A 27,406-nucleotide genomic window follows, 5' to 3' on the forward strand; every position below is an offset into this window, starting at 1 on the left:
GCATGTTTGATTGTTTCAAGATGTTTCCTCTAAGCTCACATTTGTGGAAACAAGACACTTGATTTAAGAAAATTTGGGAAACAAGTTGGTTAGCTTTGGAAACAAGTGGGATTATCTCATCCCACAGACACGTTTTTCTAAACCTTGCATTAAAATAAGATTTTGATGCTGAATATGAGAGAAAATGACTTGTTAAGATGGTGATTTTTCCAGTGATCAGAGCAGAGTAGGTCACAGATTTAAAAGCAGAACAAAGCTCCCTCCGTGCCCTGGATAACAGCATCACGACATCACATGAAGAGACTCCAGCTAATCCAAGATGAAGCGATAAAGACGGTGCACACACACACCCATCATCCCAAATCAACATCAACAACACGAGTACAATCACTTCATGCAGAACTGCATCCGTCCAGCCATTCACAATTCATACAGGCAATCATCAAAAAAGCACAACGAGGGACTGGAAGACCATCACGCCGCACTTCAGATGAAAACCCCCTGATGACTGACTCTTGAAACACCACACACACACACAGAGAGACACACACACTGGTACCCACTCAGTGTGACTGTACATCTCATTACCACTTTATTTTTTATCACTGTTTTCTCCTCTTATATCTTAGTGTTCCTGTTGTGACTTGTCATCTTACTCTTTATCTGGGGGGAAAAAGATAGACGAAAAAGATTCAAATGTGCAACAAAACAAAATGAAAACAGTCATCTCAGTCAGCTGCACGGACTCCTTCAGGAGGTTTGTGCCATCTGCACATCAGGTTGTGGGTGGCAGAGATGGCAAGGTCAGCAGCATGACTGCATTTATAATCTCCTGAGGCAGGCACACACACACACACACACACACACACACACGCCGACGACTTAAAATGCAGTTATCGCCCAGCTCTACACAGAACAGCAAAATGCCAGGCCTTCCCACATAGCATGAAATTCAGAATTCACATTCAGAAATGACAAAAAATATATATCTGTGTAAGAATGTTAGTCAGGGAACTTGCTCTACATCTGGGCTGGATGCTAAAAATTCAAGATATAGTTGACCTAAATTACTATGGTGGGTGAAAAACAAACTGTGTGTCTGTGATCCACAACAGCAATATTTTTTTTTAATGATTAGAACAGTATTTAGAGACATTTGTTTAAAAAGATGCTATGAATACAGTGAAATTCAATTAGACATATTATTCCACTGTGTGAAAGAGAGATGAAGAGAGAGAGAAAGAAAAGGAGAGATGTTTGTTTTTTAAAAGCTTGAAGATAAAAATATTTATATAAAAAATTATGTATTTCCATAGCAGGCCATTATGTGAAACATTTAAATCAGTTTTATGAATGGTGATGTGTCCTGCTATGCTCAAAAGAAACCACTTCATAATTTAAGGTTTGCCTCTTGCACCATTGTGTAACGATTATCACGCGCCGGCGGTGGGCGGGGCTTCATCTACAAGCGCCGGAGCTCCGCACGGACTTCATTCACAAAAAAACTGAACTTTGTGTTTTCAGCGCACAATAAGTTATAATGGCCACACGCTGGGGGATCTGCAGTGCGGGCAAAATCAGTCATGACTTCACGGTGGCCCTGCGCACCTTGGCTCCACAGGACCACGAGGTAACGTCAGCCACGCCGGTAACTCGTTACATCACAGCGCTGTTCAAAGTGTCCACTGGACTGCAGCAGCTTTGACAAAGTAACTTCCATGTTGCATAGCAGTGAATGGAGGTGACGCTTAAATGGGTTATATTCTCAGCACCGTGCAGAACTGTGTTAATAAAACTGTATGACTCTCAGGATCACATACACCGTAACATGACGGCCGTGCGTCGATTGGACGAGAGCAAATTAGTGAAATTAATAGTCTTATTTTTAACTTTTACCTCGGTGTTGGTGAATGACTCGTATGCCGCATGTAGCAGCAGGCCTTCACGATTCAAGAAAACTCGTATGCTTCTTTTACGATGTGTGTATCGTCTGCAGACAACCAATATAGCATTAAACTACCAGAATTTCAATGGAGGTTTGGCGGTGTCGCAGCCAAGGGGCGAATGAAGGGTTTCATTCCAGCTGTTGTAGGTGAAATTGTTGAAGAGGTATTCAGACATTGTTAGAAACAAATGAATAAATAAATAAATCGAATAATGCCTGATTTTCAAAATACACAGCCATGTCTGATATGTGGCAAAAAGTAATTATGAACGCGGTAAATGAATTGTATGAATTGTGAATGGAAGCCTTGCGTTTCAGTGTGTACTGTGTTTCAGTTTTATTTCCGTGATTCCCCTGTGCGATGATAATGAGGCTGTTGAATGTCAAGTATGTAGGTGGTTTTGAACATACCATGGGCTGACTGACATGGTGCATAGTGATACGCTGGATTTGCCTTGGGCCTTCTTGGCTGACATCAAAACAAGTAGAACTTCACTGTCAACATAAATTCACAATTAGGCTATAAATTGGCCACTGGCAGGCGGACGGGCCAGACCCACTGCTGTGATGATGAACACTGTGATGAACGGAGGACTGAGAGCTTTGGCTGCCACTGCACAAGACAAAGATGTTTCAGTGTGGAGATCAATAACACCAGTCTGCTCCTGGCTGTTATCCACACAGCAGCCGGCCACTTAGGCCTTGGGAATGCAGGAGAGTTTATGCACAAACCCATTAAACATTCAGTCCACATTTTCCACTGTTGGGGATTTTATTTCAGATACAATAAGCAATACGTTTTGTGAGAATAAAGCCACGGGGCTTGAAATATTTTATAAGCTGCATCAATCATTGAGACCTAAATATTTTCTGCCCTAAACTTTATAGCCCACTTTGATTATTCCCCCTGAACTGCTGGAGGTGATTGGTTTGATATATCTCAATTCACGGCGAGGACAGGAAACACCAAAAAAAGTATGCAAATAAATTAGCAGGAAAATAAATAAGGAAATCTGTTTGTCTTCACTTGCTTGTTTTATTCATCATTTAATCATGTTCACATTTTTCATTTACTTACTGACAGCTTTATCTGCATATTTTACTCATTAGATTATTTTGCATTTATTAATACTTATTTTTTTCAGTCATTCAATTATGGATGATTCGTGCCATCATATAGCTGTTTGCCATGTCCATATGGGTGGATGTTACAGTTACAAACGCTGCATTTTTTAATACGTGCAGCTTAAACAGTGTTTACTAAACTTGTGCACACACCATTTTAACATTGCGGTGTAACTTTTACCCTATATTGTCCACTTTGTTTGCACCCAGCGTTCATGATAAGATCATTCTCACCTTGAAAACACCGGCAAGACCCCATGCTGTTTATCTTTTGGATATCACCACCGTGTAAAGATCACTGCACATCAAAGCTGAACCACTGATCCTGTTATTTTACCACTTTCATCCTCAGATTGTGGCTGTTGCGGCCAGGAACCTGGAGCACGCTCAGGAATTTGCTAAAAAGCACAACATCCCTCGAGCCTATGGAAGTTATGAGGAGCTGGCCAAAGACGCAGATATTGGTTGGTTCTTGCACAAGTCCACTCTGCAGCGGTTAACATTTGGTGTAAATGTTAGATTGATTAAATGCACTTGATTGGGGTAGCAGGGTATCCTGGTGCAAGAGGGTCCAGTATGCCAAAACTTGTACCAACATTTCCAATTTTTCTGATACAGTTTGATTTAAATGATTTTTGTGGCACAATTCCTCATCTGCACATATGTCTGCCACAATCTGACTCTTAGATAATTCACTTTTTCACCAAATGAAGCTAGCTGGGAGGTGTTTGGACCTTTGTTCCTAAGCCAAAGTGTTTTTTAGCCACACATTACACCAGAGGGGCTCTGTTGTTGCCCAGTGTTGGAAGGTGCGACAATAAGTCATGCATACAAGGTCACAACAAAACTGCATCAACACATATGTAGCAGTGCATTGTGCAGTAAAATCATGCATGAGCAGCAGGAAAATGTGAAATTGTTTGGCTCCTGCAGCAACAGACTAAATTTTACAGTTTATCCAGAGATCCGTCTGTCTGATTTGGCTATGTATTTCATAAGGAAAACTTTTGCTCACATATTGCCTAATACACTTTCTCAAAACAAAAAGATCAGTTCAGTTATGGTCCAGTGATATAAGCAAGTTGCAGTTTTAGAGTATAATAGTATAATAGTATGCGCAGTGTGTCTGTGAGCAGCTCTGTTGCAGGTAATAAGGTTATAGTGTGTAGGAGTCTGGTGCGCCCACAGGCCTGTGGCTGTGAGTAATGTTCTTTTGATGGCTGTTTATTTGTCAGTTATTGTCATGGGGGTCCTGAGCCGGGACAAGATGTGAGAGCAAGCTTGATTTTGTTTTTTCTGCTTTTTTTGCTGCCGGGTGCGTTGCACTTTGTGGTCGCAGTGTTAAATCTGTAGGCTGTGTGACGGAGGGCTGTTTGATTTACAGATCAGAGGACTGCTGCCCTCCATGCTGACCAGCAGTTACTGGTTTGCCGAATAGGAGAATGTGGCATTTTTTTTGCAACTGTCTGTTTTCTGATACACTAATTTGGATGTGATGGATGCAGCAGTAGTGATAGTTTACTTATTTAGACGTGGCGGCTCAGTGTCGTATCTTGCAGCAGTCCCTTGTCTGTGTAATAAATTATCAGACGGTATCTTAAATGACCCTCCACCAGAACCCAAACTCTAGTAGAAATTTGTTTTTGGTGGATAAATCAATCAATTCACCTTCCACCGAGGCCAGTGCATTTTTGAGATGGTAGCATCCTGCTGCACTCCATGATGAATCACAAACTTGATCCATTGTGTCAGCGAGTGAGCACGTTAAAAAAAATAACCTAAAATATCACACAGTGTCTAATTAGATACACAAAGTAGCACCGAAAACAATGAAGGTGATGTATTTCCATGAAAAATGCATGATAATGATTTTGGCTGATGGTAAAAAATGGTTCCTGGCAGGTCATTTTTTATGAGTTTACCTTTCCATGCAACTTGGATAAGTATTGCGGTGAAGTATTCCATCATGACACATCTGAATAATCGCACTTCCTGTCCCTCTGTAGATGTGGTGTACGTCGGCACCATCCATCCACACCACCTGAGCAGCGGCACGCTCTTCATGAGATCCAGGAAGAGCGTGTTGGTTGAGAAGCCGCTGGCCATGAATGCAAGGGAGGTGAGGGCGCTCATCACGGCGGCCCGGGACAACAACGTCTTCCTCATGGAGGTAAGCTGAAGTGAGAAGTGAGAAGTTGAGCCATTTCCAACGAGTATATTTAGTTGGAAGCGTCTGGATCATTTTTAAATGGAGTGAGGGCCAATGTGTTGGTGGAAAATAAACACTTTGGGTGCTTTGGGGTGTTTGCACACACATCTGCAACTTTCCCACTGGGACAGGGAATATTCACCATCTTGATTTATCATAATTTTGGATTTGTATTTTATGCAAAACCCTTTTTTTCCTCAACAGGCAATTTCAGTTGTTGTCCTAATTGGTTAAAAACAAAATCAGTTGACGGCTTCAGGGGCTTCAAGTACACAAACTCATAATCAATCAACCGAATCTCGTGCATCATTTGGCTGTTTTTAAAAAATGAAATTACAAAAAGTTGTGCCAAGTTCACAGTTAAGCAGAACTCTCTGGCAGTTTGTTCAGTCTTCCTGAAACTCTGCAGATATGTTAACCAAAGTTATACAGTTTATTTCTTTGAGACGCATTTTGAAATATGTCTCCTGTTCAACTCATGGAAGTCAAGTACATATTGGTCAAAAGGCAGTACTGTAATTCCTGTCCAAACTCAAAACTGATAAAAAAGAATGTTGAAAAGTATATAAAATTTCATTATATTTGGGCTAAATGGCTGCGATTTTGTGGACATGTGGACTAAAATGGGCTAAATCTTTCATATACTAATACCTACCATATATTCTAAATTCATGCGCCTCTTGGTATTGTGGTAACAGACTGTGATGTCTTTTCATTATTAAAACTGCTATCCATACAGGCCCAAACAAGTTCTGTGACCCTGCCTTAGTTTTGCTCTTCCGTCTTGCTTTATTTTGTTTTATCTTGAGCCGAACATGTGCCTTTTGGTTTCTCTGTCTGAACTGTTCTCCTCAGTTCCATCCGTAACGTCTTTCCCCGCAGGCGATCTGGACACGTTTCTTCCCCGTGTCCCTGGAAGTGAGACGGCTCCTGGCCCAGGGGGACGTCGGTGAAGTTCAGATGGTGAGGGCCGACCTGGGAGCGCCGCTCACCCATGTCCCCCGACTGGCGGAGAAGAACCTGGGCGGGGGAGCCTTGCTGGACTTGGGCATCTACTGTCTGCAGTTTGTCTTTATGGTCTACAACGGCGAGAGGCCTGAGTCCATCCAAGCCACGGGACATTGCCTCGACACAGGTGATGGTCACAGTGATGCACGTTGACAGGCTATTTTCTACATGGTATCTAAAATAGATTGTTTAAATACTGTTTGAGGATAGACTTCATTCAACACGCTTCCATAATATCCACAATGTATCGATTCCTTGTTATGTGGGGTTGATTGAAGGTCAAGGTGAAGTCAGGTTGCAGCAAACAGAAGAATATTGAGCCAGACTGCGATAGAAACTGGGAATCCAAGAGTTGCAGCAGTAACAGTATTGGTGAAAGTGACTACTGGGAGCATTTCTGAACAATTTCAAGTATGGTACATAATGACTGGTGCCACAAAAATAAAAATATAGTAATTGGTAGTGTGTAACCTATGTAACTTAACACCATAGTTGAGAAAATGCCAACACTGATACATTGTGTTATGGAAATACAGTGGCTTCAGCTTAGACATGCACTTTAATATAATATCTCATTAGTGTAAACAATTGGTACTAGCTAAATGAAAACTGAAAATGATTTCAGTGCCTTGTGTCCAGGGGTCGATGGGACCGCGGTTCTGGTCCTGAAGTTTTCTGGGAACAGAATGGCCGTGTGCACCTGCTCCATGACCATGATGCTGACCTGTGATGCTGTTATCTCTGGGACCAAGGGCACCATCAAGGTAACACACACAACACACCGCAAGAAAATTCTCCATACAGCATTACGTCCATTGACCAACCAGCTGCGGTGTCCATAACACACACGCTTATGAAAAGAATAATGTCATCGCAAATTAAACCCGAATAATTTTAACAAGTTACCCATTACATGGCAACTTATTAAAGAAAGCAATAATTAAACACAAACCATCAATTTTGAAATTATTTTATTAGCGACAACAAATAATCCACATCCTATTTGCGTCCATAGCTAGACTCATTAGTAGCATTTCAGCCACATTAACCTACATTTATAGTTACTCTACTAGATTACAGTGTACTCTTGGTGACTAAAGTGTGTTTATTTTTATGCAATATGTTGCCTTGTGATTTCCATGTTGTAATGATGTTTTGTCACCAGCGTCGTTGTTTGCTAATTTGATTAAAATTAGTAAATGGAACAGACTCAGCCTGGAGTCAAACATGAAATCTGTTTCACGTGACTGTCATCATTTAATCAATCATTTAATCATGACAGCAGTCACTATCAGTCACTATGCATTGGATCATAGGTTAAAATATTTAATCTTGCCTTATAACAACATGACATACAGTACAGGCCAAAAGTTTGGACACACCTTCTCATTCAATGCGTTTTCTTTATTTTCATGACAATTTACATTGTAGATTCTAACTGAAGGAATCAAAACTATGAATGAACACATGTGGAGTTATGTACTTAACAAAAAAGGTGAAATAAGTGAAAACATGTTTTATATTCTAGTTTCTTCAAAATAGCCACCCTTTGCTCTGATTACTGCTTTGCACACTCTTGGCATTCTCTCGATAAGCTTCAAGAGGTAGTAACCTGAAATGGTTTTCACTTCACAGGTGTGCCTTATCAGGGTTAAGTAGTGGAATTTCTTGCTTTATCAATGGGGTTGGGACCATCAGTTGTGTTGTGCAGAAGTCAGGTTACTACACAGCCGACAGCCCTATTGGACAACTGTTAAAATTCATATTATGGCAAGAACCAATCAGCTAACTAAAGAAAAACGAGTGGCCATCATTACTTTAAGAAATGAAGGTCAGTCAGTCCGGAAAACTGCAAAAACTTTAAATGTGTCCCCAAGTGGAGTCGCAAAAACCATCAAGCGCTACAACGAAACTGGCACACATGAGGACCGACCCAGGAAAGGAAGACCAAGAGTCACCTCTGCTTCTGAGGACAAGTTCATCCGAGTCACCAGCCTCAGAAATTGCAAGTTAACAGCAGCTCAGATCAGAGACCAGATAAATGCCACACAGAGTTCTAGCAGCAGACCCATCTCTAGAACAACTGTTAAGAGGAGACTGCGCCAATCAGGCCTTCATGGTCAAATAGCTGCTAGGAAACCACTGCTAAGGAGAGGCAACAAGCAGAAGAGATTTGTTTGGGCCAAGAAACACAAGGAATGGACATTAGACCAGTGGAAATCTGTGCTTTGGTCTGATGAGTCCAAATCTGAGATCTTTGGTTCCAACCGCCGTGTCTTTGTGAGACGCAGAAAAGGTGAACGGATGGATTCCACATGCCTGGTTCCCACTGTGAAGCATGGAGGAGGAGGTGTGATGATGTGGGGGTGTTTTGCTGGTGACACTGTTGGGGATTTATTCAAAATTGAAGGCACACTGAACCAGCATGGCTACCACAGCATCCTGCAGCGACATGCCATCCCATCCGGTTTGCGTTTAGTTGGACCATCATTTATTTTTCAACAGGACAATGACCCCAAACACACCTCCAGGCTGTGTAAGGGCTATTTGACCAAGAAGGAGAGTGATGGAGTGCTGCGGCAGATTACCTGGCCTCCACAGTCACCGGACCTGAACCCAATCGAGATGGTTTAGGGTGAGCTGGACCGCAGAGTGAAGGCAAAGGGGCCAACAAGTGCTAAACACCTCTGGGAACTCCTTCAAGACTGTTGGAAAACCATTTCAGGTGACTACCTCTTGAAGCTCATCGAGAGAATGCCAAGAGTGTGCAAAGCAGTAATCAGAGCAAAGGGTGGCTATTTTGAAGAAACTAGAATATAAAACATGTTTTCAGTTATTTCACCTTTTTTTGTTCAGTACATAACTCCACATGTGTTCATTCATAGTTTTGATTCCTTCAGTTAGAATCTACAATGTAAATAGTCATGAAAATAAAGAAAACGCATTGAATGAGAAGGTGTGTCCAAACTTTTGGCCTGTACTGTACATCATCAATAGAAGTCCTGCAGCAGTTTCAGTAGGCCTACAGGATGTTAGGATACTTAAAGGAATACTACAACATTTGGGGCAAAATACACATTTTTTTGACTTCCCCAGACTGAGACAAGATTCCAATGAGTAGTATTTCGTGTTAGCTTAGCATAAAGACTTGAGATCTATGGGAGTCGTTAGCCTAGCTCCATCAAAGTGAAAAAAAAAAAACCTTACAGCAACTGTGAATCTGTCTTATTTACACCATATATTATTACACAATGCACACGTCTTGGAGTTGTTTTAGGAGAAGTTAGATGGTGAGAACTATAACGTCTGAACTCATTTGTCCTTCTGCCTATCGCAGTGATCCACACACCGCTGAAGGTAGGGGAAGATCCACCACAAATTAACTTCTCCTAAAATCACTCTCATTTGTTCTTTAAAATTCCCAGATGTGTATTTCAAATCCACATGATCCACTGTGTAAATATGACAGCATCAGTGTTGCTGTAAGGTTTATATTTCTCTTCAATAGAGCTAGGCTAATGACTCCCATACACTTCAAGTCTTTATGCTAAGCTAACATGAAATGCTACCCATTGGAACCAAACCACTGGACGTACAGAGGTGAAGATCTTGTCTCAGTCTGGGGAAGTTGGAAAATGGGTATTTTGCCCAAAACACTGAGGTATTATTTACCAGTTGTAATGAGTAGAATTCTGTGTATGTGTTAAAATTGTTTTTTTGTTTTGCCTCACTTCCTGCCACCCCTGAGACAGGTGCTATTCACTTCAGGAAGACGAGCAAAGAAACAGAATTAACAGCTGAAGTGCAGCACAAGTTAATCATAAAGTTTTGTAATTAAACAACTCTGTAATGAGTTGAGGCGCGGACTCGGTTCGAGAAGTTTACAGCCCGAACATGCATGATTAATTGAAAAAATTGCCTTTATGATTCACAGTTTTGAGTTCATGAGGTGGCTTTTTGATTGAATATGTCATTAACAGAAATTATGGAAAAGTTAATTTGTGTTATCCAACAAACTGTCAAAGCCCGTAAGCCTTCCATATGCACTCCATGGTGAGCGCAGTGAGGTGTGACAGTGATGTATTTCCAAATGAGGTACCCCACCACATGTGGTGCCCCACCACCTTGGAGGTGAACGGGAAGGAGAGGCAGTTCCCGCTCCCGGAGCCTGGCATGCCGCTCAACTTCACCAACAGCACGGGCCTGCGATACGAAGCCGAGGAGGTGCGCCGCTGTCTGCTCCAAGGTACACCAGGCCGTCAGACACAAAAACAAAAATATGTGTCGCACCTACAGTACATCATTTCTAAATGCTGCAGATATCGTTCACTGCAAAAAAAAAAAAAAAAGTGAAAGTTTTATTAGAAATGGATGAAGGATTATGCCGTGTTTTCATGGATTTACACTCCCGGATATTCTTGTTTTTACATCATGAAAGTTAAAATTACACTATTTTTAGTGTGACTTCAAATTGTGTGAAGATAAAGACACATGGTCAGATTATGGAGTGTTTAACTTTACTAGAACCAACCAGTCATCTTGCATTTGTTTTTTAGTTCATGTGAAGGGAAGAAATCATATGTCATTTTTTCTAATAATGAATTGCCTGGCAAGTGAGTTAACCATTACCTAGCAGCTAAGCGTGCCACCTAGTATTTCTAATTTCTTTTTTTTTTTCAATTTTCATGTTTTTCCCTTTTTTTTCTATTTTATTGCTTGTGCTTATTTTCTCTTATTTCTCTGTCTTGTCTTATGAAAACTATAAGCCATATCACATGAGTGTATACTCTTTGTTAATGATAGGATGGGTATACCTGCATGTATTATGTGTGTGTTGTTGATGTGTGTGCCTTATGACTATGACTTAATTCATTATACTTATGTAATAGATGGTATTTATGCGGTGCATTTCTGTCAAAGTACTATACTAGGTCATGCTTCTTTTACTTTTTTTATTTATTGTTATGCCTCATCCAAATTGTGTATACTTCTTTCCAGTGATATGCTGTCTGAAGAAAGCAACTTTTCAAGCCAGCTCAGAGTTTTTAGGCAATTCTCCCTCACATTTCCCTGCTAACTTTATTTTGTATCTTCTATAAAGTTTCTTGTTTGTGTAAATAATCAAATCAAATCAAACCAAAGCAGCGGAGAGTTCAGCTAGACGCCTTTCCTTCTGCTCGCTCACCAGCAAGCCAAGCGCTCTCATGGCTCTAAACTGAGACAAATGGTTTCTATAATTAATCAAAGCGCCGGCTCCAGTGATCAGCCATCAAGCCGCTGCCACTGATCGCCGTGTAAGCGTGGCAAGGTTAATCGGTGTGTTGCATCACACATTCACAAACGGGGACATCTCACTTTCAAGCCTGCACTTTGAAGGAAGAAGTAACTCCCAAAACAGCCTGCAGCTCTTTGGATGCAAGAGCAGAGCTGGAAAATAAATTACTGACACATGCATGAGTTATTTTCATGTGAAAACCTTCACAGGTGTGCTTCCTGGATTCGGTATTTCTTGGTGATAGCTGCAGTTAGTTGTGATGTCTTCCTCCCCCTGCAGGACTGAAGGAGAGTCCAGGGATGCCGTGGAGTGACTCCAGCCTGCTGGCGGAGGTTATGGACGAGGCCCGGAGGCAGCTGGGGGTGACATACGACCAGGACGGCGTCCAGTGACGGACAGCCGCGCTCCTCCAAGCGTGTTCTCAGTCACAGATGTCAGGAGAGCTCTCCGGTCCCTCACGCACTCGCAGAGCTACAATTCATAATCTGTCTCCTATCTTGGATGATGCATGGGTTAATGGTGGGCATTTTGGTGAAGCTGGAATCACACTACACTCTGTTCTGCAGCCTCTGAATCCTGAATGATCGCCGTATGTGTTCAGCCTAACAGGATTTGACAACGACACCCAGGCTGGAGGGCAGATTTTGACGCGTATTATCAAGATGTCTCTGTCTTTCCTGTAAATTTTAGGGGCTTCGCTTCAAACCCCTTTTCTCTGACAGCAGTGATTTTGAATCTCTCTAACAAGCGAACATCTATCTCATTCTGGAGTGAGGATTCTGCCTTGTAAAAGAAAAAAAAAGAAAAGATGCCATTGTAATTGTGCAGTCTGGGTCTTATGCATCAATTATGCATGTTGGCCTGTGATGCGATGTCACCATTTTCCAAATTCTCTGATTTTAAACTGCACTGTCAAATGTGTTCAATTTACAGTTTGTTGGATTAAAAAACTCTAGTAGCAACTTTTCTCTCTCCCTCTCATTTAAAGTTAGTATTTTGTGCCAGCTTTCATATAGCAGATCTCCCTCTCTTTGTACTGGATTTTCTGTCGTAAGTGAATCAACTCACTGGTTCTGTGGTGGTTTTATGTTAAAATAATAAACAGTGTGTGCTTTTAATATTGCATTGCAAAATCAGGCTCACATGGAGATTGTTGTTTTCTATCCACTCTGTTTTGAAGCCTTAGGTACAGTTTTGGTTTTCACATTTGTTCAGTTTAACTTGAGATTTTAGTACAACACTGAGCTTGGAGAGTGATTTTTGACTTACACAGTGACATTTCTCTGTCTTAACTCCGGACTGAGACATAAAGAACAAAACATTTTTCTCTTTGTTTTCTTTTACAAACGAATAATCAGATGCTGAACGTCTGATGCCTGTGATGAAGCCGGATGGAGCTCTGACCTCTTCTTCTCTGTGGCTTTACAAGGACACAGTTTTTAGTCGCATTATTAGTTCAAAGTTTCTTAATCCATGCACAAAAGCCAAAACTTCAATTAATATTTCAAGGTGTTAAAATAAAGGGATCCTACTTCCTAGTGCATGGGCAGTGTTTTAATGAAATGCACTGAGATATTTTTAATTAGTCTTGTTTATTTTGTAATCTGTTTAAAGATACAATCTGCATTTGGAAGAAGCATTTTTGTATGTCAGTGCTTTCCACAATAGACTGGATTAATATTGATTAAACAGCAACTTTCAAATGAAGATTACATTCACTTCGTTTTGTTGAAGATGAGAATAAAACCTGAATGAAAGAGGGGGCAAAGACCTTCAATTACAACTTCAAAGTGTAATGTCTAATTGGAGAATTGTGTCACTCTTTTTTTGTATCGTACCACTTTTAAGTTTTGAGACATCAATTACCTGAAGGTTTTTTGTGTTGCTGGAGGTTTTATTTATTTTTTTTTTTAAACACATTTAGCATTTTTGAATAAAAATAAATAAATAAAGTTTTCTTGGTTAATTATTTTTATTATTCTTTTTATTATTATTATTTATTGTTTTTTTGCACATTGTTTTTTTGCACATTGGTACTTAGATCTTTAGATCTCGAGGGTCATCTTTATTCTTTATTTTTGATTTACTTATTCTTTATTTTTGATTTACTTAATCTTGTACTCTGTGGATACTGCTGGAAACTGAATTTCCTTCGGGATGAATAAAGTATCTAACTAACTAACTAACTTATTATTTTTATATTTTATTCTGCATTATTGGGGTCGGTATGCCCGTGTTTAAAAAACATCCATAATAATAATAATGATAAGAAGAAGAAGAAGAAGAAGAATGATGATAATGATAATGATAATGATAACCACAACAACAGCAACAACAATAATGATGAATTTAATAATGAATACTAATACTAATACTAATGAATAATAATGAACACATTTAAAGTTTCTGAAGAAAGGCTTGCCATGAGGTGCACCTGCAGCCCTGTGCTGTCGGTAGGTTGTGTGGCAGGCACATAATAATAAATGTAGGAAAGAGGGGGAAAGTGAAAAGCCTGTAACCATGGAAATCGAATTCCGTTCAGTAACGATGCGCGGTTGCTAGGCAACTACCGACGCTTTTTCTCCTCCCGGAAGTGCGTGGCTCCAGGAGGAAACATGGCGCACGGACCGGTGAATTTAGCCGTGATATGGAGTGTTTTAACCAAACCTTTCATCAGACTCTGTCTCTCTGTGTTGGTGGTTTTCGCCGCTGCTGGTTCGGCGCGCACCGACGACGCGTTCAGCGCGAGTCACACGGCCTCGGCCCCCGTCGCTGCGGCCCGGGACCTCCGGTGAGACGGTTAGCTAGCGGCTAACGGCGTTACCAGCTGTGTGAGCGCAGATCTCCATACAAAAAAATAGCATTTTACCATCACTTGTCGCTAAACGCACTTATCTACGTAACATGAGTTGAGAATATAAAACGGCACTATCTTCTGGATAATTCGGCATATAACGGCACGCAACAACAAGCTCACTACATCAATAAAATGTAAACCTAATTATTAGTTTATGTTCAAATCCCTGCATCACACACGGTGCACTTTGAGGTGGGAGGAGATTGTGGGACCAACAGGCCAACAAGATAATTATGTCTAATTTTTATTTAACGGTAAATATCTTAGTTAATAACTTAGTTAGCCTTAGGATACCTGTTATGTTTAGTATCAGTGTTTCCTCTGGTTTTTGTGCAGCTGTAGTGCCTTTGAGCAACAATCCTAGTTACGTTTGCACAATATTTGCTGCTGTTTGAGCCCAGCTTATGGTTGAAGTTGAAATTTTAAGGCTAAAAATGTTTTCAATGAGAATACAAACCATTACCTCTAAACACTGTTTTAGCTTTATGTAATAGTAAGCCACAACTACAGGTCATTTTAATTTCACATTTCCTCTTGCAGTGGTGGTTTATTTCTTTGCTGTAGTGGCGCAATACTTTTAATATACTTATTTTTGTTAGATTATGTTACCAGATTGCTCACAAACAGTTTATGAATTAGTTCAGTAGGAATAAACACTGAAAGCTGGAAAGTATTGTCCGTAATAAAAATGATCCTGATACTAAGCAATTTTTGCCATTTGATTTCATCATACAGTATGTTATTTTTACTGGATGCTTTGGTTGTGGTGTGTTTTGATGATTAAATGGACAGCCAGCCTTCACTACTTACGTTGTTCACTCACAAAAACTCTTACTGGCCTCTTTTCACTCAAACATGTGACGTCGTCTCAGGTACCTCCTGTATGATGTGAACCCCCCAGAGGGTTTCAACCTGCGGCGGGACGTCTACATCCGCATGGCGTCCCTGGTGAAGACTCTGAGGAAGGACGGGGACGACTGGGTGCTGGTGCTCCCCCCCTGGGGTCGCCTGTACCACTGGCAGAGCCCTGACATCCACCAGGTCCGCATCCCCTGGGCAGAGTTCTTCAGCCTCACCAGCCTGCAGGCCAACGTGCCCGTGATCGAGTACGAGGAGTTCATGGCCGGTGAGCCTTTTGCAGTGTTTAGTGACTTGGGCCATTCACTCTCAGCTGTGTAGTGTTTTTAATCCTGAGGCTGTTTAAATGCATTTCCTGTTCAGGGCTGCAACTCTGACTGTTTTCATTGCTGACTAATCTATGCATTGTGTTTCTGATTAATCATTTATAAAGTCAAATGATGCTCATTAGGGCTAGGGACGATAGATAGGACGATATATTTATCTCCCGATTCGATACTATTACGATACTTGTGTGCAGATTTTTGCGATTCTTAAGTATTGTGATTTGATATTATGATTTATTGCATTTTTTGTTTTTTGAATTATTTGTGGCTGTAAAGTTTCACGAGGCTGTGATTATCCTAGAGGTCACTGTAGGTCATTTCATACAGTGACGTCCAGTTTGAAAAAATGACCTCACTATGGGGGCGAACATCATCACACATGAATCAAATGTGGCTCATTGAATCCACAAGAGTCTCAGTTCAACTCCAAGACTGTTTAGGCCCCAGTCTGCACAAACACACCATTTTACAACAGGCCACAAGAACACATGTGGACTGCAGGCTTTGGGGCCCAAACTGCATGGGATTAGCAGAAGGTGGGCGTGTCTGCAAAGGGGAGAGCCGTGGCTGCCCAGAGAACCCATTTTCATTCACACATCTGGAGGTCAGTTTTTGCCAGGAAATCTGCAGATGTTTGGCCTTTTTACTGAATAATTGATTAAGATAGTCAAATTGCAAAACTATAATAACTTGCCTTTCTGTTGATCAACTGATCAATTAATCAGCTAATATATTCAGCACTAATCCTGTTGTACAGCTGATCATTGATACACTGATTGTTAATGGGAAGGCCCTCTAGGCTCTAATATGATCTGAATATTCAATATGTGTTGTTGCTGTTGTCATTAATTATAATTGTTTTCCTCCTGGCTGGTGGTAGAGTGTTTGGGTGTGCCATGGTCTGAATACTGTTTCAGAGGTTTCTCCATCCCACCAGGAATACATTTGGAGTATTTTTCTGGATTTTTTTTTTTTTTTTTTTTTTTGCATGAAATTGCCAGATTTTCAGTTATTGGATATCTGCATGTATTTCACAGAGAGCAGTCACGTAGTCGCCAGCTGCTCCAACACAATGCTGTTTTGATCAGGTCAGTTTAACTCTGTTTATCATCCTGTTCCCCCCTTTGGGCCCAGAGTCCGGAGGCCCGTTCATCGACCAGGTCCTGGTGCTGCAGAACTACGCCGAGGGCTGGACCGACGGCAAGTGGGAGGAGAAAGTCGATGAGCGGCCCTGCATTGAGAAGCTGATGTACTCCAAAGATAAACAGGGCTACTACAGGTAGAATAACACAGCAAAGGAAAAGTGTAGAGCAGAGCTTGAACCATGGCTCACATTTTGATCCCCAACCCGACTGTAACTGAGAGAATTTGGCCCGAACCCGACCTCAACCTGAGCAGCATCAGCCACGGCCTCAATAAAACCCGACAATTATATTGTTGAAATGTATCTGCAGGCTGCTCGTTAACTGTAGCACTGTCTACCTGCAGGTTAAAATGGATGGATGGATGGATGGATGGATGGAAAATCTAAATTTAACAACGCTGTATCAGTCAGATCCATTCAAACTCAGTCCAGGTCCAAGGGCCGGATCCAGCCTGCGAGACAATTTGATCCGGCCCTTAGATACAAATTATGATTTCTAGTTTTCACAGTGTTCTGCTCATTTTGTTAAAATTGAGCTGTGTGTGTGTGCCATGCTGAGGATTTCTGCTTCAGAATTACTACTAGACTTAAATAAACTGAGAGGGAGGTTTACATGAGATTTAGAATTACACACTGATGATGAGCTCTTGCATTTATGAAATAGCAATTATGAATCAAATGGTTAAAAAACAAATTTGAGAAAGAAAACTTAACAGGATATAACTGAATGTGTTTGGAAACAAAATGCATTGGTGTCGAAACTTGATTACAATAAATGTAAAAGTTGGGATGGTGTTCAACTCTCAATCTGGCCCTTGAAGCAGAAAGGTTGGCCCCTCCGCTCTAGTGGGTAAATTAAATAAAAGTCCACCTAGACAAGCCACATTTCAGCTCATGTGCCTTTTGCTTACAAGCCTCGGTTGGCTTGTACTGTGAACCGAAGCGAGCTAAATCACAAATGCAGCAAAGTCAAGTTTCTGCTTTGGCTCGGACCAAAGAAAATGAGGTGTGGGTGTGCTCGACCCCGTGAGTGACTCCAGATTAATGCAGCAGACTCGTTTCAGACAGTGATGGATGAAGTCCACACATATCCTGTATTAATGATGTGCGCCTCCCACTCCTTAGCTGCACCTCTGTCACCTCTCCATTCATCACGGCTGTCTGTGTCCGTTTCGCAGGGGCTGGTTCTGGGGTTACGAGGAGACGAGAGCCCGAAATGTCACGTGCATGTCAGCCCAGGGTCACGCCTCCATCCTGGCTCCGCTGCTTCGGAGAAACATCACAGCGACGTGAGTCCACGAAACGGCCGGATCGGGTTGTGCATAATGAGCTGGGCTTACATACGAGCTTACATACATAGGAGCTGCCAAATGCTGGTAGAATTAGTCAAATGAACAGGTTTCCCCACTGGTCAGGGAATTTCTGGGAAATTATGGAATTTGGAAAAGTCAGGGAAAAGTTAGGGAATTTTTAAAAAGTTTTTGAAAGTCATGAATTTTGTTATTGTGTTATGTTCATGTCCTTGACAAACTTTAATAAGACTGCTTTTTCATTTCTTAGAATAACAATCCTGCATAAATAAGGAAAAGTTAATAACTTAACTCACTGGTAGCTTTCTAAGATGATAATATTTGCAAAGCCTTGGTTATATTTAATTTTTTATTTTACATTTTTAGGGCTAAATATCTAGTGGCCTGTCATTTTTCCTGTTTGTGTCCACAAGAGGGCGTCGGGACACAAGCAGAGAGAGACTCAAGCTGTTTGAATTGTATTTGGCTCTACAGAGAGAGATTAAATGGCAGGATAATATCTTATTGCAGTGACGGGCAGAAAACTGAAAAAGACAATGAGACGTGTACACACACACTCAGTGGACACAGCCCGGCCAGAGAAACACCCACACACACAGGCATTTTTTTTTGTTTTTTTTTAAATGTACAGTTAGTTTGAAAACATAATGCCAAATTCAGATGTTCAGTCGTTCATTTTTTAGATTAGCTGGTTTGCAAATTCACATGCACTCTTAGCTGTTGAAGTTGAAGTGACAGCCCTCGTCAGAAAGGAAATGAGCCACATCTGCTGAGACAGCGGAGTCCAGACTCCAGTATGGCTGCCAGAAACTGATCTGTCACCTGAAATCTCTGTAATTATGATTAGCTAGGGGGCTATTGTGACTTATTGCTTCTTAGTGTTTTATTTTTCTCCACAGTAACGGGATTGAACCCCTGTGTATGTGCATGTGTGTGTGTGTGTGTGTTACTGTTTTGCAGGTCAGTGATGCTGGACAGAGCTGAGACGGTCCTGCACGACCACTATGCCGGGAAGGATTACTGGGATGTAAGTCCGGCTGTGAGGCTGATGTGGGCTCTAACGCTGATGAAGGCGTCAGGTTCATGTGATGGTCCAGGTGGAGCTGTGCACAGAGCTCGATTTCGGGGCTTGGCCCTGGAAATAGCTTGTCGTTTTTTTACCTGTGTCGTCAGAATTTCCAACCTGCACAGCGTCACATTCACGGTGTCAGCTTGGGCAAAACAGATGCCAACAAAAGAAGAAACAACTCTGCATTTTCCTCCAGGGGCAATGCTAAAAGTGTGTGCCGCAGTATTTACTTGAAATAAGCACTCTTCACATTGATTCTGTTTTTACTGTAAACATCATCTGTTTTCATACAGTTCTGTGTGCCGTCTGACGTCACTCGAGCTGAAAACTCAGAGACTTGAGCTCTGAAATGATATCCAGATTTCCAGCTTGTAATTCCAAGTTGGATGACCGACTCTGAGTTGAAATGAATGCAAGATAAATATACTATATAGTTTGTGCTTGCAAGTCAAACCCTTAAGATCATGCCAGCTCTGATGTGATGATCACCTACCTCAAAAAAACAAAAAAAAACGAACAAAAAAAACAAAAAAAGAAACAGGTACACAAATGAAGGTCCACAGGGCACGCTTGCATGAGGATGTCTCAGATCTTGACTGGCTCACATACTTCAGGAAGACTTGTCAAAAACAGATTGAATAATAATAATAATAATGAAATAAAAATAAATCATCCACCAGATCATTATTAGCATGAATGTATCATCTAATCCTGCCTCATAACTGACTGCGAGCCACGCCGCATATTTCTTGCTCCAGAGCGTAATCACTCCAATTATAACACATTAAACTGCAGCTACAATGCTGTCAACTGTCAGCCAAAAGTTAGCATCAGACCCTGGGACATAAGTAATTGTCAAAGTTTGCGATTTGATAACTCCCCTGTCACTTAATGGAGTCTGCTAATGACGCTTTATTCACCGTGAAATGACTTTACATGAAGTGCAAATTGGAGTCGGTCTCTTTTCTCCTGTTGATTGTGCACATCAGCCTCTGTGGTCGGCTGCCTCGCATGGTGACAGGTGCTGTAATGAGTGAATGCTGCAGGTGTGTGCTGCTGTGTAGGCAACAGCTCTCTGGCCGCCGTGTGTGTGTGTGTGTGTGTGTGTGTGTGTGTGTGTAACTGCAGTGCTTTCACTGAAAATGATGGCTAATGGGGTTTTGAATGTTTTTTTTTTTTGCTTTGTTGCATCTCTCAACCGTGTCAGGAAGAGGTTTTTTTTTTTCTGTCGATCTTTACACGTGTCTGTATTCCATGCAGACGCGGCGCAGCATGGTTTTCGCCAAGCACCTGCGTATCATAGGAGATGAGTTCAGAGCAAAGTACCTGAACTCCACAGACAGTAGTGACAACACAGTATACAACGAGGACTGGACCCGCATGCAGGTCAGTGGCTGTGCTCAGTCTGTCCATGTGTGCATTTGCATTTTCCTCTGCCTGCAATTAACCCTCCTGCTACCTTCAGGTTTACTAAAAAAAAAAATATCATTAGGGGTCAATTTAACCCCAGTAATTTAAACCTCCAGAAATTGATTATATTAAAAGTTGCTTCCCATGTTTTGTCTTGTTGACTATGTAAACAGCCGTTTAAATAAAACATAGACGACAGAGACAGACAGAGACAAATCATAGACATGAGACTGTCCACTCCTCTACATCACTTCATCTTCAGTCTTCATCACAGTCGGTTCCCATAAGTCATGTTAACACTTTATTGAGCAGCATCTAATTAATTAAAGGAGTACATTTTATTTTGTGGAAAGGTGACAGAAGCTATGCGACGTCCCTTTCTGCTTCTCTGGGGACAAAAAACCCCAAACAAACGTCATGACCACAAGTATTTCATGGGATTGTTCTTGTGTTTGTACTAGTTTTTGCAGTTTCACAGATTGACACACTGATTATTTTTCATGAAAACAGCTGTTAGTGTCTCATTCCAATTGATTATCCAACCTCAGACTGATCCAGCCTTTATGTTAGATGTTTAATAATGAAGTCGTGTTGTGTTATCACTGTATTTCTTCCTCAGGCCAAGCTGGGCTCGGCTAAAGGCGGGCCGTACCTGGGGGTCCACCTGCGCAGGAAGGACTTCATCTGGGGCCACAGAGACGACGTCCCCAGCCTCAAAGGGGCCGTCAAGAAGATCCGCAGCCTGATGAAGAAGCACAAACTGGACAGGGTCTTCGTTGCGACGGACGCAGATGAGGAAGGTAATGATGTGACAGTAAAACACAGTTTAAAATGGCCTAAAATGACAGAGACATATCAGCCTTGTCAACTCCAGTATTTACGGGCTGAAATTGCCAGTAGCCGATATTGCGTTGTGTTTCTAGGGCTGCATGATACATATCAGCCTGTTGTCGGTGTTGGCTGATAAAGGCTTTAAATGACGTCGGTATCGGCCTGAAATGAAAATTGGTGTTGATAGGACAGGCTGATAAGATGACACTTGAATTATGCCAAAATGCTCGATGCTCCAGTGAATGTGTACATTTTGAGAGGCATTGTGTTTTATATCAGCATCTGCCGGCATAAAAAAATGTTAATTTCACTGCGGGATGGCCCTGATGTTCTCTGCAAGTAAGTGGAAAAAATATTTGCATTATCAGTATCGATACTGGCAATCGACCAAAAGAGTGGGAAAATATCGGCATATTGGATTAATGAGGTAAAAAAACAGAATATTATTCTTGTCAGGATGGAAAAGCCTTTAGAAAGCGTGAGGCATTATGACACAAAAATTTTCCATTGTAATGCCAGGTGGTGCATAACAAGAACACATTGCGGTGAGTTAGCAGACTCAGTAGGAAGCCTATAAAGAGTACGGTAATTGAAAATTTAAAAAAATTATAATAATTATAATAAGCATAACATGTTTTTAACTTAATTCCCTGTACAACACCTGGGATGCCATAGTTAGTGGCCCTTAGAGCTGCAACTAATGAATATTTTAAATGTCAGTGATTTTTTTAAATTAATCCATTAATAACTGAGTGTATCAAGGGTAAAAAAAAATAAATAATAAATAAATAAAAATGAATAATGACAAATGCTCATGGGAAGTCAGCAGAGCCCAGAGTGATGTTCAAATTGTTTCCTTCATCTGGCCAGCAGCCAAAAAAAAAACCCTCAAGGATTAATTTTATCATACGAGCGGAGAAAAACAAGTCAGGTTTTTCATCTTAGTGATCTCAGTGAAGCTGGAATCAGCAAAAGTTTGTCATTTTTACCTGATAAATGACTAAAACAGTCAGTCATCATGATTACAGTTGACTAATTGTCTATAGACAGACAGACAGATAGATAGATAGATAGATAGATAGATAGATAGATAGATAGATAAACAGATGGATAGATAGATAGATTTACTTTATTGATCCCAAACTGGGAAATTCTTATGTTACAGCAGCATCAATAGAAACATAAAATAAAGTTAAATAGAGTAGCTGATGCTTAGTGGAGCGAGCAGCCACACGTTCCGCCCTGAGTGACTGTGATCTCCTGTGATGTGGCCTTCAGAGCTGGAGAGCCTGAAGAGGCTGCTGCCGGAGCTGGTGCGCTTCGAGCCGTCCTGGGAGGACCTGGAGCTCCTCAAAGACGGAGGGGTGGCCATCATCGACCAGTGGATCTGCGCACACGCCAGGTACGCCGCCTCCGTCTTTTCATTCTCTTTTTCCACCAGGCAGACACGGCGGTCCTCAAGGCAGTGCTCGCTGCGAGGAATGAGCCAATAAAACATAATTGGATGCCTGCACATACACATTCCCTTTTACTGCGCAGTGAAGAGCCGCCCGTTACATTTCCTCTCTAGATAATGCCACGAGAAACTCATTTTCCTTTTCCACACAAAGAAATGGGGAATGGATACTTTTGAGGGGCAGTGATATTCATCATCACCACCATCCACTGCTTGTAATGCATAACTTACCCATACCTCCATCCTCAACTGTACTATCTGTTTTTATTCAGCATTAATGTGTCATCTGCTGCTTTTGTAGCAGTAAAGAGAAAATGCTAGAAGTAGTAGTATAGTAGTATAGTAGTATAGTAGTATAGTAGTAGTATCTTAGTATCTTAATAAACACACTGTTTTGAGTTTTTGTTGTACAGTGGTCCCTCGTTAATCGCGGGAGTTACATTCTAAAAATAACCCGCAATAGGCGAAATCCGCGAAGTAGTCAGCTTTATTTTTTACAATTATTCTAGATGTTTTAAGGCTGTAAACCCCCTCACTACACACTTTATACACTTTTCTCAGACAGGCATTAACATTTTCTCACTTTTCTCTCTTGTTTAAACTCTCAAAGTTCAAACCTTCGTGGAAAAATAAGTCCAGTAAAAAAAAAAAAAAAAAAAAAAAACATGCAAAATTGCACTAAAAAAAATCCGCGAAACTGCGAGGCCACGAAAGGTGAACCGCGTTATAGCGAGGGACAACTGTATGTGTTCAACACCATGGTAACTCATCACTAATGCTTTTAATAATGCAATTATGTAGGACTAAAGCTAGATTTTTTTCAAAATCTGGCTCCATGTTCAAGCAAATGACTTCCAACATGTGTTAAGTAGCACACTTTCATGGGAAGTATGCTCAGAGCACACATGAGCATAGTTTCCATCAAAGTGTGCTCATGGAAAATACGCATGAAAACAACTGAACTTGAAAAACGAGTCGGGCTGTGCATTTTGTACACTGGAATCACCGTGTATACATGTTGCACTTCAAGGCGTGTATCTCTTTCATAACTCTCTCCATCTGGCTGGAATGTTCCAGGTTCTTCATCGGAACGTCGGTGTCCACCTTCTCGTTTCGGATCCACGAGGAGAGGGAGATCCTGGGCTTCGACCCCAAAACCACCTACAACCGTCTGTGCGGGGACACTGAGAAAGAGTGCGAGCAGCCCACGCACTGGAAGATAGTTTACTGACCTCACGATGCACCCGAAATTCCTGACACAAGTGCCACAAAGCAGTGCTGAAAGTGACGTTTTGTTCGTGCGAGGTGTTTGAAGTGTTTGTGTTGTGGGTTTTTTACTGTTTTTTTTTTTTTTTTATGTTGTCAGAGTCAGGCAGTCAGGTCTGCAGTGACCGCTGGGACTGAACGTCGTGCTGCAAAGGCCCAGACCGGACCGTCAAACTGATGTTACTGTATTTTACAATTCATTTCAAAGTGAGGGAAACCAAATCCTCCCCTACAACCTGGAATGTTAGGAAACATGTGTCTTAAAAAGAGCCGCACAGGCGCTGGGTTGCCATTTCATAAGTGAGTTCTTGACGTGCCATTTTCTGATCTCGGAGTGATAATAATGTGCCGTGTGGGTGAAGCGCTGTTGCGAGATTTTGAGTGTCAAAGATTTGACATCACAGCTGTCAAAACTGTTATGTGCTTCTTATGTTTGGAAACATTTCACCTCAAAAGTGTTTTTTTTTTCCTCTTCAGAAGCCAGAAATAACACTCTAAGATCATGAATATCATGAATAGGATCATGAAAAAAAGAAATGAAAATTTGCCATTTGTGTAAAATGAAATGTGCTTTCCATTTCTTACATTCATCTTAAAATCTCCACGTGTGTGTTTACCCTCCTGCTTTACCTCACAGTTTTGCTGAATGCTTTATTATTGTTCCACATCAGTTTTTAAGAGTTGGTATGTGTGGGATGGCACTGCAGCGCTGCTACAAAAGCAGGAACTGTGACCCAAATAAGCTAATTTCTATTGATCTTGTAAATAATGAAATCACTATTTCTTTCCTCTGTGTCTTTTTAAAGCATAAAGTATTAAGCCTGGAACATTGCCACACTGCTGCTGATGAGTACATTGTTTGCCAGTCATGTGCTTTTTGTTTTGTTTTTGTTTTTCGCCGCTGAGAGGAATGGAGGTGAGACAAAGGGAGGCACCGTGACCTGTCAACACCAGGCCGCCATCAGATGCCGTTTCTGCGAACACGCCCTGCTTCTCGCCATTTTTCAAGATGCAGCCATTGTTATTAGGAAGCGCCTGACTTCTGTTATCACTAAGAACATTGCATCGCTTTGTTTGTATTGTCTATAACGGCAACCGTTGACTGAAGCCAAGATATTTGCAGGGCTTGAATACGGCAGCAGACAATCAGTGTCGTCAGCGGTCGTTAGAGGTTTGGCACTATTTTTGGTCCACTCGCTGACTGAAAAAAAAAAAAAAAAAAAAAAAAAAAAGATCCACACAAGTAAACCATCATTTTCAGAGGATACTGCCTCTTTTATTTCATTGCTTGTGAGAAAGGCACACTTATGATGAAAAGAAATGCACACATCCCAAGGCATTCATGTTTGCACAACTGTTACAGTGAGGCATTCTTAGTGGAAATGCATAATCCATATAGCCTTCATTTATATGCACACTAATAATTTGATGCTTGTCTGATGAAGACAAATGCTCAGACTATTGAAACTGTCGCATGAACGCCTTTTGTCTGATTATTTTCAACAAAGAATAAGCGTAAATCCAGTTAACACACCCTACACACTCAAAGCTATGGAACACACACATTGAAGCGCCACACACCAAGCATTAGATTAATCCATGTAAACTGGCTTATTAGAATAATTGACTTCGAACCATGTAAGTCAAATATTGCCTTAAGATGATTATTCCCAGTAATCGTAGTATTGGTGTGCATATATTTGTGTTCCTCGACAGATAGCCTGCATGAGGTCAGCTCAGAGAGAAAGGAGGGTTTTAGGGGGTCCCAAAATTTCATGTCAGGATAAATGCGTTGTTAAAGTGTTAAATTTCACTTTGCACACAAACATAACCGGGGAGGTAGTCATGGTGACAGTGATGCTGCTATATGAGGCGGTCAGGCTTCCACATTGTCTGTTGTGCATTTTTCCAGCATGGGACGTTAAAGTGAAGGAATCCCTCCGCCCCCTGGAACTATTTTAAGGCCCCCAGACCCAAACGTGGCACATCAAAATACGTCAGCAATCTGATTAAGTAACAAAACACTGAGGTGCTGTAACCCGGCTGTGGCTTTAAGGCATCCTTGTTATCTCATTGGCTTTTTTTTTTTTCTTACTGTTATCGGTTTCCTGTGAGAACCAGTATGACCGCCCTGACAGTACTTTCCTTATTTATGGTCGCAGCCTCAGAATGCACCAGAGTCAAATTTCATCGGAGCCACATTTAGATCCAAACCAACAGGGGCACGCTTTTGTTTGGCCTAATTTTTCTTTAACTGCATATGGAAAGCATCTCTGCCTAATAGGAAGGCTGGCAGATGGCACAGAATGAAAAAAAAAAAAAGGATGTGACAGACGTTTTGTGCCTGCAACTGATGAGATTTGACTTGTGTTTTATTTATTTTTTGGCCAGAGAGCAATTCATGCCTAATTGTTTTTGGCAAATGCAAAGCTAGCCATATCGTTAATCGTCTTTAAAATTACATTTCATCCTAATGTGTGTGTGTGAGAGAGAGAGAGAGAGAAAGCGAGTATGAGAAAATGACACCAAGGTTAACCACATCAGCCACTGATACTAAATATACTGGAAGCAATTCCTGCTAATCCGGGTTGGCTAACCACATGGACTAATTTGGGGGGAAAAAAAAGTGGCTGAGTAAATGAAATACAGAATTGACAGGTGTATCAATGAAAGTGCATTATATTTTTATTTAACATTTTTTTTTTGGAAGCAGATAGAGAGAGGATTAAGTAAGTATATTTTTAACATTCCTGTCACCTTAGTATTAAAAGTAGGTTTATTCTTCAGTGGGATTTGGACTTTTTTTTTTTTTTTTTTTTTTTTTTTGTAGTTTTGTGCAATTGTTTATTTTCTGGCCATAATCACCATAAACTCCAACTATAACCATAAACCCAAACAATAACCCTAACCCTAACCCACGAGGTCTGTACAGAGGTGTGTGCCATTGTTTTCATGTGTCCCTGTGGATCTCCCACATGATATCCTTGTGATTTTTCCCCCTGTGGAGAGCCACACCCACATGACAGGCTCTTGTGTAATGTGTTGTTTAAAACCGCCTGGTCCTGTCTGCTCACTATCAACAGGCTCTCTGCACAACAATCATTCAACAGCTTTATTGGAGATATTATTCATGTCTGTCCTGAGTCTTCATGTTAGAAAGAAAGAAATACAGCAATTCTACAGCTCCTTACTTGTTCCCTTATTTTACAATACCAATAAAACTGTACAATTTTAGAATCCCACATAGTAACTAAGTATCTAATGTTAATAATTCTAATAACAATAACAAAAAACTCTTAATATACAAAATAATAGTA

At 41.1% G+C, this 27,406-nt stretch overlaps 2 protein-coding genes across 2 annotated transcripts; both read left to right on the plus strand.

Moving 5' to 3' along the window:
- The first annotated feature begins 1,437 nt into the window (after positions 1 to 1,437).
- LOC115380107 (trans-1,2-dihydrobenzene-1,2-diol dehydrogenase-like) lies at positions 1,438 to 12,524 on the plus strand. The gene is made up of 7 exons (XM_030081163.1): positions 1,438 to 1,630; positions 3,423 to 3,534; positions 5,077 to 5,240; positions 6,162 to 6,414; positions 6,927 to 7,051; positions 10,383 to 10,533; positions 11,842 to 12,524. Exons 1-7 carry the CDS (start codon positions 1,541 to 1,543, stop codon positions 11,952 to 11,954), a joined length of 1,008 nt encoding a protein of 335 aa, XP_029937023.1. The 5' UTR covers positions 1,438 to 1,540; the 3' UTR covers positions 11,955 to 12,524.
- A 1,632-nt stretch (positions 12,525 to 14,156) lies between these two features.
- Positions 14,157 to 25,321, plus strand: pofut2 (protein O-fucosyltransferase 2). Its single transcript, XM_030081162.1, has 9 exons — positions 14,157 to 14,353; positions 15,292 to 15,545; positions 16,738 to 16,882; positions 17,926 to 18,036; positions 19,018 to 19,084; positions 20,387 to 20,512; positions 21,156 to 21,336; positions 22,646 to 22,769; positions 23,901 to 25,321. Exons 1-9 carry the CDS (start codon positions 14,178 to 14,180, stop codon positions 24,052 to 24,054), a joined length of 1,338 nt encoding a protein of 445 aa, XP_029937022.1. The 5' UTR covers positions 14,157 to 14,177; the 3' UTR covers positions 24,055 to 25,321.
- The last annotated feature ends 2,085 nt before the right edge of the window (positions 25,322 to 27,406 follow it).

The sequence above is a fragment of the Myripristis murdjan genome, chromosome 21, assembly GCF_902150065.1.
Source record: "Myripristis murdjan chromosome 21, fMyrMur1.1, whole genome shotgun sequence".
Lineage (NCBI taxonomy): Eukaryota > Metazoa > Chordata > Actinopteri > Holocentriformes > Holocentridae > Myripristis > Myripristis murdjan.

Bases quoted from the DNA above. Each gene is read 5' to 3' on its own strand.
- LOC115380107 (XM_030081163.1), top strand. From the start codon at position 1,541: ATGGCCACACGCTGGGGGATCTGCAGTGCGGGCAAAATCAGTCATGAC. The intron at 7,052-10,382 runs GTAACACACACA...TTTCCAAATGAG, and splicing joins GGACCAAGGGCACCATCAAG to GTACCCCACCACATGTGGTG. The intron at 10,534-11,841 runs GTACACCAGGCC...CTCCCCCTGCAG, and splicing joins GCGCCGCTGTCTGCTCCAAG to GACTGAAGGAGAGTCCAGGG.
- pofut2 (XM_030081162.1), top strand. From the start codon at position 14,178: ATGGCGCACGGACCGGTGAATTTAGCCGTGATATGGAGTGTTTTAACC. The intron at 16,883-17,925 runs GTAGAATAACAC...TCCGTTTCGCAG, and splicing joins GATAAACAGGGCTACTACAG to GGGCTGGTTCTGGGGTTACG. The intron at 21,337-22,645 runs GTAATGATGTGA...TGTGGCCTTCAG, and splicing joins GACGGACGCAGATGAGGAAG to AGCTGGAGAGCCTGAAGAGG.